This window comes from Dunckerocampus dactyliophorus, chromosome 12, assembly GCF_027744805.1.
Source record: "Dunckerocampus dactyliophorus isolate RoL2022-P2 chromosome 12, RoL_Ddac_1.1, whole genome shotgun sequence".
Lineage (NCBI taxonomy): Eukaryota > Metazoa > Chordata > Actinopteri > Syngnathiformes > Syngnathidae > Dunckerocampus > Dunckerocampus dactyliophorus.
This window is the reverse complement of record NC_072830.1, coordinates 23,625,858-23,638,998: the sequence shown is the minus strand read 5'-3', so window position 1 is coordinate 23,638,998 and position 13,141 is coordinate 23,625,858. Positions and strand designations below refer to the sequence as shown.

General features: G+C 41.4%; 1 protein-coding gene across 1 annotated transcript; it reads right to left on the bottom strand.

The window, feature by feature from the left end:
• Positions 1-2,186: 2,186 nt before the first annotated feature.
• Positions 2,187-13,131, bottom strand: LOC129190927 (solute carrier family 13 member 2-like). The gene is made up of 12 exons (XM_054793736.1): positions 13,030-13,131; positions 11,368-11,496; positions 11,150-11,286; positions 10,823-11,067; positions 8,608-8,782; positions 7,981-8,103; positions 7,690-7,899; positions 6,582-6,676; positions 4,878-4,993; positions 4,630-4,791; positions 4,325-4,462; positions 2,187-3,023 (listed from the first exon to the last, which is right to left on the bottom strand). The coding sequence occupies exons 1-12, from the start codon at positions 13,129-13,131 to the stop codon at positions 2,895-2,897; spliced, it is 1,761 nt and encodes a 586-aa protein (XP_054649711.1). The 3' UTR covers positions 2,187-2,894.
• Between the last annotated feature and the right edge of the window lie 10 nt (positions 13,132-13,141).

Sequence of the window (13,141 nt, the reverse complement as noted above, 5' to 3'; positions counted from 1 at the left end):
CTGAAGGGATTTACAATCTGTCCAATGGCTCTCTTTAAACCAGTCCGAGACCTCATGATCATAATCCGAAGGGGCCAAAGTTTGGTTTTGAGCTCAGCCACAATTCACACATGTGACCATTTCTCTCTTACAACAAATATTTATTGTCTTGGAAACATTACAGACCTGCAAACAAAAACAAACAGTTTACAATCAACTTAGTAACGACCACATTTTCAAAATAGCAATTGTTCATATTACTCCATATATGAGGGCCTCCGTAGATTATGGAACATATATACTGTAATCCCTTGTTTATCACTGTTAACTGGTTCCAGACCCAACCATGATAAATGAATTTCCATGATGTATGAATCAATGTTAATAAATTAAGTATTTTTGTACCTAGAGCATAGAAAGCCTGTTTAAAACCTTCTAAATACATTTTTTTAAACATTATTAGAGGCCTCTAGACACCCCATAATCACCAAATACAGTAAACATAATACTGAAATTAGACAAATACAGCAGGTTTAGATGCCATTGTGGAGTTTACATAAATATTCTCAGAAATCACTCACTCACAAGAGCGAAGATACTTTCCACTGTGTAACAACAATGTGGGAAGTACATGTGAGACACACAACATGTAGGTGGATGCTGCACGAGGGTGAGCCAATAAGTGCCGAGGATATTGAACAATAATTTCCTGTACTGTATAGTACATGTACCCAGGCCTTATATTTTCCTTCATTTAACAATTTTTATGCCTGAAAATGCTTTATTTGGGCCAAGAATGCATACAATTTGATTAAATATGCACATTTTTGACTAGTAATAGGCCGTGGTCAATCACAAAACAGCAATCGTTAATTAATCCCTGAAAAACTGTGATATAGTGAGGGAGCGATAATGGAACCGTGATGTTTCGAGGGATTACTGTACACTTACGTCTCACAAAACCACTGTTACTCATGTAACGTCACTAAAAATAATAATAACAGTAAAATGCATCATTATTGTCTGAAAACAGCAAAATTACATTGCACTTCAATTCGTATATATATTAGGGCATTAATGCCCGTGAGATAGTGGACACTTTATTAGGTACACATGCTTACATTTATAAGTACACACTTTTGTATACACTTTTGTTTGTTTGGAAAAAAAATAAACATCCATTTCTAGAAACATAACTGCTCTCGATTTTTGTACTTTTATATTTTGTTTAATAGTAGTGATGTCATATTTGGTTAGGACAAGTCTACAGGTACAGTTTGTCTAATCCACCTTTGAGTTTCTTACTTCCAGGTGTGCACAAATTACACATAAGTGTAAAAAAGTAGTAACTAAAAATAAGTTATCAGTTATCGTATCGGTATCGAGAAGAAGAAATTTATCTGTGTTGTTTTGAAAAAATACCTGCTTTTAAGTGTTTCTAATAGAGGTGCTCCGATCGATCGGCCACCAATCGGTACTGGCCGATTTCCGTGAAAAAGCACGGTATTGGCATATGCCGATATTTGCTTTATAACACCGATCACTTCCACCACTGTAGCGACCGTCTCCCGCCCACGTTCCCTTCACAAAGCCCTAACAAGCATGTTTGCCGTGTTAGACTTCCTGTCGTTGTGAGGGTGATATAAGTTTTGCACTCTGCAAAACATGCCACGAAAAATGACGCGGCCAGGTGGCGCGTTATAAAGGTTTAGTTTGGTGCGGCATTTGGCGGTCGGGCATTTGGCAGGATGTGGTGAATTTCCGAGGCTCACGATGTGATCATCGGTCGGGCAGCGGCTATTGTTGCCAAAATGCTGGACACTCACATCTGTGTGTGTGGCAGTCGGAGGTCTAAGTCGGGCTCGTCAGACTGCCTGGGGGTCGTGCTAGAGCGCCATCAAGCTGCTCTCGCATCCAAAGTCTCCTTAAAGAAGGCGCCTGATCCTCTAAGCATCACCAGTGATTTTGAAAAAGTCAGATATGTTTTTGTCTAAAATTGTATAGTTCCCTTTTTATATCATATAGCCCAGGGGTCACCAACATGGTACCCGCGGGCACCAGGCAGACCACCCCCACGACCACATGAGGCGCCTGCAAGCCTGCTTTTTATTCAGGTTTTCAGTTAATAAAGTGAGAACACTCGAAAGAAAAACCAGCATTTTGTTCATGTTCTGGTAAAACAAGCACATTGGCTTTGTTGTGGTTGAGATCAGCTATGAAAATAAATGTTGAAAATAGAGCGGCTCTTGACCATTGTCATTTTGTAAAAGTAGCTCTCACAAGAAAAAAACATTGGTGGCCCCTGATATCGCAAATAGTTAATTTAAAAATGTACACTTAATTTATCTAATCAGTATTGGCCAATTTCACTTATGATCGGTATCGGTATCAGCAGCATAAAACCCTGATCGGAGCATCCCTAGTTTCTAACATTATGCCCCTCTCATGAAGACTAACCAACATTTAAGAAACACCTGTCAGCATGACAGCACAGCGCTACAGCACTGGAAGCACAATAAAAAAAAACATTGTTGAATTAACATATTTTTGATAAAAAACAACTTTTTTTCCACAGCTCCTGTATTGGGTCTCATTAGGCTGTGCAGGAGTAGCTAAGGTAAGAGGACACGTCTCATAACAGGAAGGTTGCATCAGCTTGTGGGTGCAATACTGTACTAACATTTTATTTAAGACTTGAGTAGCATCAAGTTGTAACCTGCATGACAAACTCTGCAGATCCTGATTTCTTCCAATGAATTGAGCTCATTTGAGTGAAAAGCGTTTGAAAACGGAGCTTCAGTGTTCACAGGCAATACGTCCATTTGGCTTTGAGTGGCTGAAGTGTTCCATGAGCTCTATTGATCAGACATTGATCATCCATTTGCTGGTGTATTTTTTTCTCGGTGGTCAAGAAGTTAAGGATTTTTAGTAACATTTGCCCAACTGGGGAATGTGTTGAGCTGGAACATGGCCACACCCCACGTGTTAATAGCAATGTTGATGGTGACGACTCCAAGCAAGTTCAGGATGAATCCAGCCTTGGCCTGAAAACAAACAATGAAGTTGAATGGGCAAAGCAATGCTAAATACTGGACTATTCCAAGCGGTGTGTATTTCTATGAAGTATGGCCACTGCCATAATGACCATATTGTTACATTAAAACCAATCTGTGGAGCATTATAATCATGAAAGACACATCTTGTAATAGCTACTGTTAGATTGTGCAGGTGCGCCTAACGTTGTGGGTACTGCACATTGCTTTTATATATCAGTGTGAGTTCACTTTACACTCTAATATTCAGGACAATTTGTGTATAAAAATAGATATGATATGATCAGACATAGGATTAATGTAAGCTGCTTATCTCCAAAATTGGATTCCTGATCCGTCCACCAGCAAGTGGGTGGATCGATCCAAACACTGATTATCATTATTGCATCAAGACTACCGTGATGATATTAATGTTCTTCAGTTCTCTTCGATGTTTTTTTTTGTTGTGTTGTTCATATACTTACATTGTTGATATTGTTTACAAACTCGGGGAATAACTTCTTGGACACAGGTGCTTTTGTTTAATTATGTTGCACTCCTGATTGTATTTTGCTCAAAGATCTGCATGCAATTAAAAGGGAATGAGGGGATACTGGTATTTTTTTTTATATATTGTTACATTGTCTTATATTTTATTAATATACTGTTCACAAATAGGTTTGTTGATAAACATTTTGTTGGTTCAATTGTTTGATAAACTAATTAAAGGCAATGAATATTAATTAGGCCGCACGGTGGTCTAGTGGTTCGCACGTTGGCCAATACAGAAACAGCCTGGAGATCGGGAAGACCTGGGTTCGATTCTCCCTTGGGCATTTCTGTGTGGAGTTTGCATGTTCTCCCCGTGTGCGCGTGGGTTTTCTCCGGGTACTCCGGCTTCCTCCCACATTCCCAAAAAACATGCAGGTGAGGTTAATTGGTGACTCTAAATTGTCCATAGGTATGAATGTGAGTGTGAATGGTTGTTTGTCTATATGTGCCCTGCGATTGGCTGGCGACCAGTCCAGGGTGTACCCCGCCTGTCGCCCGAAGTCAGCTGGGATAGGCTCCAGCATGCCCCCGCGACCCTAATGAGGACGAAGCGGTATAGAAAATGGATGGATGAATATTAATTAAATTAAATATTTTCAAGTAAAAAGCTATTGGTGTCGACGATCCTGTTTTTCCCTGTTTCCCTGTTTTCCCTGTTTTTAGTTGGTATTTGATCAATACCACCCCTACTCTCCATCCAAAGCAGTGTATGCTTGTCAATACACACACACACGGTTAGACAATGTTGTGTATGGTCTCACCATGTCCATGACTTTGAGGTTGCCATAGGAGAAAGCAATAGCATTGGGGGGTGTTGCTACAGGCAGCATGAAAGCCAGGGAGGTAGCAATGGCACAGGGGAACATCACATACAGTGGATGGATCTTAATGGCTGTTGCCTGGAGAAGTACATGGAGAAGGAATTGATGTTAAATATTGGTTAAATATTCGCCCACTATGGTGTGAATAAAATTGTACGGACAACAATGGAGGTCTGAAACACCAAGACTTGGAAGAAAATGTTGAGTTGAGTAAAATATGAATCTTGGAGTGCTGCGTGTCTCACCATGGCGCCGAGTATTGGTAGAAACAAAGTGGCGGTGGCGGTGTTGCTGGAACATTCGGTGAACATGGCCACCAGCAGACACAACACAATGGAGATGGCAAAGGGGGGGATGCTCTGCAGCGGTATGAGACTTTCCCCCAACCATTTGGATAGTCCAGATATCTTTAGCCAGAGAGAAGAAAACACAAGTGTGTCCAAACATTTGAGGAAAGAATTGCATTCACATCTTATCTTATCTTATCTATTACCTCACTGCCGTGGGCCAAAGCAAAGCCTCCTCCCAGGAGCAAAATGATGCCCCAAGGCATCTTTTCGTGGACGATATCCCAAGTTAGCAGTGGAGATGGAGCTTCAGCGGGGCCCTCTATTTTAACAGAGATCATATAAAACAGGTTGGAAGCTTAATGCCTTTGATATGGTGAGTAGCTACAGTATATCTAACCCCAACTGTAAAAAAGGGTTTTCATAGATAACATGCATAGTTTCTGAAATGTCATAAACTTGTAAAAGGAAAAGAGCGACTGGCGTTGGAACATCATGTGTGCTTCTATTTTTCCATGTTGCAAAGTGGGAAACAGACAGCGGCACCTCAAAGCCCGCATCCCTCTTAAAGTGCTTGTGCAGTAATCATGTGTCACCTTTCTGTGGGCAAAAGCAGCCACAGGTAAGATCCCGCACGTTCCATCTGAGTTGGCGAAGACCAGATTTATTTATTCATGTATAAGCAATTTTGTGTGAAAGAGAATCGTGTACAGTTGTCTAAACTTGACCTTGAAGATATCAGGCTACGAGTCAGGAAGGAGATCCGATAAGGCGTATTTGAAAACACAGAATCAGCTAAATGTCTTTACTAACAGGCAGTAAAAGTTACTGGCGGTATCTTTACGTGTTATCATTCCAAGAAGGTGAGGACAGACAACGACTGTAAAACTCAACACTTCTTCACGTGACGAAACCTGCTGGAAATGTCACTCACCAGGCACTGAGCTAACAGAGTTCTACGGTTCTAGCATGAACTCATTTAACAGGTTAATGAAGTGATTCTTAAATACTGGGGCTTCTAAATACTTCTTATAGGTTGGCAGGTCTGTTAGTGTCTTTATTCATGCTTGAGTAATGCTGGTGCCAGCATCTCATACAGTGGTTTGTACAGTCTATCCCAGGGGTGGGCAAACTTTTTGACTCGCGGGCCGCATTGAGTTAACAAAATTGGCCTGAGGGGGCCAGACCATATATTTGATACGCGCACACTTTTTTACGCTTAGAATTCTAACAGTCCACCTTGGATGATTTGTCTTATTTTATCTGTAAAAGTGTCAGACAATCTTCTACATGTGCTCGTGTCCATTTTTTCAGAAGCGCTTTAACCCTTTGAGGCCTTTGGGTCGGGGGCCACACCCGGCCCATAGTTTGCAAAACCCTGGTGTATCGGGGGAGCGTGAAAAAAAAAAATTCTCTCCATGACAGAAAATAATTGAAAACCACTGGTTTGATGTGAGTATAAAACAATATAAGCATAATTATCAACTACCATCCATCTATTTTCTATTTCCTCACCAGGGTCACGGGCATGCTGGAGCCTATCCCAGCTTACTTCGAGCAAGAGGCGGGATACACCCTGGACTGGTCGCCAGCCAATCGCAGGGCACATATAGACAAACAACCATTCACTCTCATATTCATATTTAGAGTCGCCAGTTAACCTAACATGCATGTTTTTGGAATGTGGGAGGAAACCAGAGTACCCGGAGAAAACCCACGCACGCACGGGGAGAACATGCAAACTCCACACAGAGATGCCCAACGGAGATTCCAACCCAGATCTTCCCGATCTCCTGACTGTGTGCCAACATGCTAACCACTAGGCCACCGTGCGGCCATTGTTGTCAACTACTAAGGCTGTCAATGCGCCTTTTATATTTTACACATATTAGATAACATGGCTAGCCTACCGTCATCAGATCTCCTGCCCCATCTGGGAAATTTGGAGGGGATGCAGAAGAACAGTGATGACAATAATACGGCCACGGTGCCATCTGTCACGTACCTGATGAGTAAAAACAGGGGAAAAAATGTCTGCTTGAAATATGAATCATTAATAGGGAGAACATGTAGAGTTAACATAGGCCATTAGATCAAACCTCAAAAGACAATTAAAATAAAAGCAACCACACAAAAAAATAAATATGTTTCACATGATCATTTCAGTCTTGTGTGTAACAGCTTCCATAAAGGGATGTATAAAAACAGAATATGGCCCATTATTAGTCAAGAAATATGCATATTGAAGTAAATGTACATACAGGCACTTATTGCAGGTTTGAATTATCTCACAACAGGCTCAATAAAAATCCCTAGTAAAAACACGGGCTACTGTTAGCTGCTGTAACCCACAGCAAGCTGAAACTCAACTCTGAACCCTCAATGTTACTTCCTGTCCGCCTCTCACTCATTTAGAGCAACACACAAGCACGAGTCTTAATTATATCTTAAATGGCTTATTTACTCTTACTATCTCGACTATATTGGGCAATGTGTGTGTAAAGGTGACTACAGGGCAGTTAGTTCATGTCTAGATGGCTCTAGTACTGTTAAAAACAATATTTAGAAGGTCATAACCAGGTTTCCTACGTTCTATCTACAAAATTTGTTTCTAATCATTTATGAATAAGGAATCCTACTTTGCGGAAATTCACTTATCACGGTTGATTCTGGACCCGTGATAAACGAAGGATCTAGTTTGATATCTTGTTTGTGGGCTTTTTTCATTTTATTGTGGCCCTAGTCCTCCATCGTAATGTTCTGATGCAGGCAGTATTCTTTTTAAATATGCCAATAAAAAAAAAACTTTCTAGGCTGCAAACGGCTCCAGGGCCAAACTTTGGACAGCCCTGTCTCGAAGGTTCTGTTTTTGTAGACTGGCAGGTGGATATTACAGCTTAGACACAATTTTTGGCCGTGGAAAAGGTACAAAGACTTCCACTAAGTCGTATGAAGTACCCGATGAAGACTTCATCGATACCATTTCTGGTACTGATCAAGAGCGCTGGTTGTACTCACATTTTTTTTTGGTTGAAGAGAACAGTGGCCCAGCCTGGTATGAAGCCAGGCTCCCTGGTAAACCACAGAAGAACCAGCAGCGTGAAGATAACCAGCACACTGGCCTCAGCGAAGCTCATCTTGCCCAACTTTTTGTACTCATCTTTGATTACCTGGTAGGCCTCTTTGTCACCTGCACTTTTATTTCCACATCCAAATGATTGTCTGAAGCTGGAAGAGTACAGCACAGTGACAATAAGCGACTTCGTAATGGTCACATGGCTTATAAAAGACTACAAGATGGTGGCTTACTTCAGGCCCAAAAACATCAGCTGCAGCCAAAGCCAAGCCAATGCCAGCATTAGAATCATGTTGGGGAATGCAAAGCCAAACCAGCTGGCGAAATTGATTATGCCACCATTGTCTGGATATAGTCTGTGGATGAAGATGATACATAATAGTTCAAAGTACATAACATACAGTACATACTGTACATGAGTGGAGCATTGAACCTTTAACGTAACTTTAACGTAATACTGAGAGAGAAGCTTTTACAACCCATGCATGAAAATAATGTTTTTATAAGACATCCGCTTGGTTCCAAATGAAGACGGGCAATATGTTGGTTTCTCAGGGCTTTCACTTATTGGTTGGGAAATATTGAACGATTGACAGAAAAACATGGTCTGGTTATGGTGTCACCTCAAAGCTCTTTATAAACTTGATCTGTGGAGCTACACTGCTGTCCCCTGATTGGTTAGTTGAAGTCATACATTGCAACCAAGGAATAGCAATGGGCATAACACAAACTGTACCATTTCAAAATAATGCAATGTAATATTGAGAGACACAATGAAACCTCAAAAGTGGAATGTTTCCATTTGAAAACCAACAAATTGGATGTATTGAATGTGCATGTCGTATCATGCTAGTGCATACTTATCAATCTGGCCTTTCAGGATGACATTGGGTGTGGTTCCAGTGAGGGTAGCTGTGCCTCCGATGCTTGCAGCGTAACACACACTGAGACTCATGCCTTTGGTCAGGTTCATGTACCTCTGCTCTCGCTTGATTCTACGCTGGTCCATTGTCCCTGGGCTACTCACACCACCCTCTGGACGAAGACAGCGGAGGTTCAGAGGAAAAGTTTCAGTGGAACATTCTTGCACTGTCTGATGTGAGAATTAAAAAATTATGACTCTTTTCTAAAATACAGATCAGCACTTTTCCATCGGTGTCAGTCAAACAGCATAAAAGACTTTTTTTTTTATAAACGTTCTGTATTGGATTTCATAAGCTTGTACCTAATGTTTAGATCTGTGAGTGTGTACATACACATATAATAATTAATTTTCTTATCAAATCTAAAAATTCACTGTTGAATTGAAGTTATTTTTGTATATTTTGCAATGGAGGACATGCTTTGTCTTGTTACATTTAAACAGCACAAAATAAATAAATACATTCACAAATAAGAATCCAATTAAATAATGCTGATATGTTACAATGTGGAAAGCTGCATATTTCTATGTGGCACAAACATCTGCAAGAACAAGGTGCAAAGTACGAAACTGACTTTGGTGCAGGTACGCTATCTGAAAAAAATTATCGTACTAAAGTAAGACCCCCTACTCCCCCCTCGCAGCGCTTTACAATAATTGCAAATTGCATATTCATGCTCCAAAGGCGAAACTTGGAAATAATACCAGACCACGGACAAACTGAGCTACCAAGCTTGTTGCTGTGTGGAGTATGTCATCACTTGCACCCTCATATCGGCAGAAAAAAACAGTACCAGTGATTTTCTCCTCCCTAACAATGTGTTTGATACTTTCCAATCAGGCTTTAGGCCCCACCACAGCACTGAGAGAGCTCTGATCAAGGTGACAAATGATATCCGTCTGAACAAGTCTCACTTTTAGTTCTGCTAGACCTGAGCGCTGCCTTTGACACAGTTGACCATGTGATCCTATTACAAATGTTAGAAAACTGGTACTGCTCTAAACTGGCTGAAGTCCTATCTGGAGGACAGGAAGTACTTTGTTGGAATTGGTAACTGTGTCGCAGACCAAATGGCTATGACCTGTGGTGTTCCCCAGGGGTCAGTACTGGGACCCCTATTGTTCAATTTGTACATGCTTCCTTTAGGCCAGCTAATATGCAGCTGCAATGTGTCGTACCACAACTATGCAGACGACACTCAGATCTACGGTGAACATGGCCCTGCAGATTTACAGTACTTTGTCACTGCATCAAACAGATCAGTGTGTGGATGCTAAACAACTTTGTTCAGCTAAACTCAGACAAAACTGAAATCATTGTCTTTGGCCCACACAAACAAAGAGACGTGTTATCAGTCACCTTAAGACTCTTTCTCTAAAACCTAATCACCAGGTTAGAAATCTACGGGTGATAATGGACTCAGATCTGAAATTTAACAGCCACATTAAATCAATAACATCATCAGCTTTTTACCACCTAAAAAACATTGCCAAAATCAAGGGAATAGTGTCTAAGTCAGATTTAGAGAGACTAACCCATGCCTTTGTCTCCAGCAGGCTAGACTTCTCTAACAGCCTTCTCACCGGACTCATTAAACGAGCTGTGAAACAGCTGCAGTACATCCAGGATGCTGCTGCTCGAGCCCTGACTAGAACCAGGAAATATGACCATATTAGTCCAGTACTCAGGTCACTGCACCGGCTTCCTGTCACTCAGGGAACAGACTTTAAAACAGCTCTGCTTGTGTACAAGTCTCTCATCTGGAGCTCTGAGAAGCTCAGGTAGTGGTCTTCTGCAGGTGCCCAGAGTTAAGAGATGATTTTATGAAGTGGTTTTAACCTTATTCCCTGTAAAGCACTTTGAATTACGTTGTGTATGAATTGTGCACTATAAATAAACTTGATTTGCCTTACTGATATGAGTCGGTCGGACGATATTTTCAGACATCCCTAATGCTAATAATTTGCCTGCCTCCAAGCCATAATTACATCCATCTACCCCCATATTACCAAAAACAAATTAAAAACCTACTTGACGCATCATTTTCTGCCTCATCCATGACGACTGCATCTAAAAAGACACCAAAAGAGAAGGGTATTACTAACCAATGACAAGTACTCTCTTTAGCAAACTGTCTTAGGGTAACGCTCACCCATGCTGATGGTGCTGCCCTTAAGTTGGAGTTCCTTGCAGTCATTGCCATCACTCATCTCAAAGCTCTGGTTCTCCAGGCCATCCTTGGCACTGAGGTCATAAGCTCTCTCTTCGGCATTAGCTTCAGAATCATTGAGCTGCTGCAGCACGGCGTTGGCGATAGGCAGCATCATGGCCGTGGAGGCTGTATTACTGATCCACATAGACAGGAAGGCCGTGGTGCCCATGAAGCCGATCATCAGGCTGGAAAGACGACGAAACCAATTCATGACTGCAGGTGAAACTGTACCGTACTTCTACGGTGCTCTAGGACAACTGGTCTTACAGCGAAGGTTTGACCCCAACAAGAAGCAGAACCTGGAGGGCTATCCTTTTGTGCAGGTTCCAGTGCTCAACAGCGATGGCCACCAGCAAGCCACCAATGAAGAGCATGTTGGAGTCCTTTAAGTACTGGATACACACCTGGGTCAGAATGAACACAATGTTACCGAACTATGGATTGTTGGATGCACAAGAGTTCCGACTATGTAGAGGTAGCGATACCTCATCTGACTCCATGATCTTCATCATGGGGAACAGAATGACTGGCAGCAGGGATGTAGCAGCCAGAGGGATGCACTCTGTACACCAGTACAGTGCCATCAAGATGATCACAAAGCCACATTTTGCCTCCTGTAATGACATCATACATTTCTTCATAAACTAATACTTGACCAAAGTACATCCGCATTAGCCAATTATATCATATAAACATGGTTTTTCCAAGGCCAACAAGGGGCTGGCAGCACTTTGAAGCACTGCTTTGTATTAAATATAAAATACATTTGGGTCAATCATAACAAACAAAACATGCATGTTAGGTTAATTGGTGACTGGAAATTGTCCATAAATGTGGTGTGAATGGTTGTTTGTCTACATGTGCCCTGCGATTGGCTGGCAACTGGTCCAGGGTGTGCCCTGTCTTGTGCCAAAAGGCAGGTGGGATAGGCTCCAGCACACCCCACGACCCTAGTGAGGACAAGCGGCCTAGAAAATGAATGAATGAATGACAACAAAAAACACATGACAATATAATGCTATCTACTAATTTAATTTCTACTTCATTACCTTGCATTGCTCCTCACGAAGCTACACTCTTCTGCACTCTATGCGTGTATGCTAGCGGCCCCGTCTCCACCCACTGAGACAAAATTACTGTATGACTGACAAAAGGGCTCACTCCATTCATGCCGTTGTTCTGTGGAACATAGGCGCTAAGGTGCTGAAACCAATGCACAGAGTGAACTCGCTTCCTGCCTGTAGGAGGCAGGAGACAAGGAAAATAAACAATATATTGCCATGCACATGGCAATGTACTGAAGCCGGCAAAATTATTGAGTTTATTTTACTATATAATTTACTGTATAATTCAATGCCAATTAAAGCAATAAAACATGACCAACATATATCCGTGATTTGATTTGATCACTCCCGTCACAATTAGCTCAGTCAGGCCCTAAAGATAAACAGCCACGTAGAACAATAACCATTGCAATTAAATTTGAGGCACAAGAGGAGGCTGACACAATTATCAATTGAACATCATTTTTAATTTGACGTGTGCAAAAATACGTTTTGAGCAACATGAAAAAGAAAAATCGTCTTATTTGTGTTCAAATATGGAGCAGTGCAGATTTACCTTACAGTTATGTTGGACCTGCGGCTTCAGCTGCTACATTAGTGTGGAAATCATGTTGGCATAAGGAAAAACAATTTGACGGATCAGACCATTTGGAACCAGTCATCAACTACAACTGGTTCTCCGTTATGTCTCTATTTTCCTTTTCTTTTATTAGCACATCTTTGTGTAACTTCCATAATTGCTGAATTACATTAGCACTCGAGGGGAAAAGGTGTCTTGTGAGCTGCTTGCACGTGCAACTGCCATCATAAGTCACATGAGCATAATTTCATACACCTAAACCTCTACAGTTGACATAGCTGTTATCTTAGAAGATAATCTTAACTGTATGATGAAGCTACCAGAAATCATATACAGCACAGTTAGCACATTGCTTAGAATGTAACATCAGGGTACACTGATAGGATGGAATTAATGCCATTAATTGTCTAATTGAAAATCCAGTACAACGATATTGTAAAATACACTCACAAAGCACAACGTGTCAGCACCATTAACCCAAAATGTGACAGACATACTCTTACCGAGGTGGGGACGACAAGAGGCAGAGGCAGCAGTAGTAGCGGTGTGAGAACTATCACAATATAATTCCTATACCTCCACAAGCACGAGAGAAATCCAGCCATGATGTAGAAG

Coding starts and splice junctions, on each gene's coding strand:
- LOC129190927 (XM_054793736.1), bottom strand. CDS start 13,131: ATGGCTGGATTTCTCTCGTGCTTGTGGAGGTATAGGAATTATATTGTG. Junction 8,104..8,607: donor CTGAAAGGCCAGATTGATAA/GTATGCACTAGC, acceptor CTTCATCCACAG/ACTATATCCAGACAATGGTG. Junction 3,024..4,324: donor ACCTCAAAGTCATGGACATG/GTGAGACCATAC, acceptor GTTTGTTTTCAG/GCCAAGGCTGGATTCATCCT.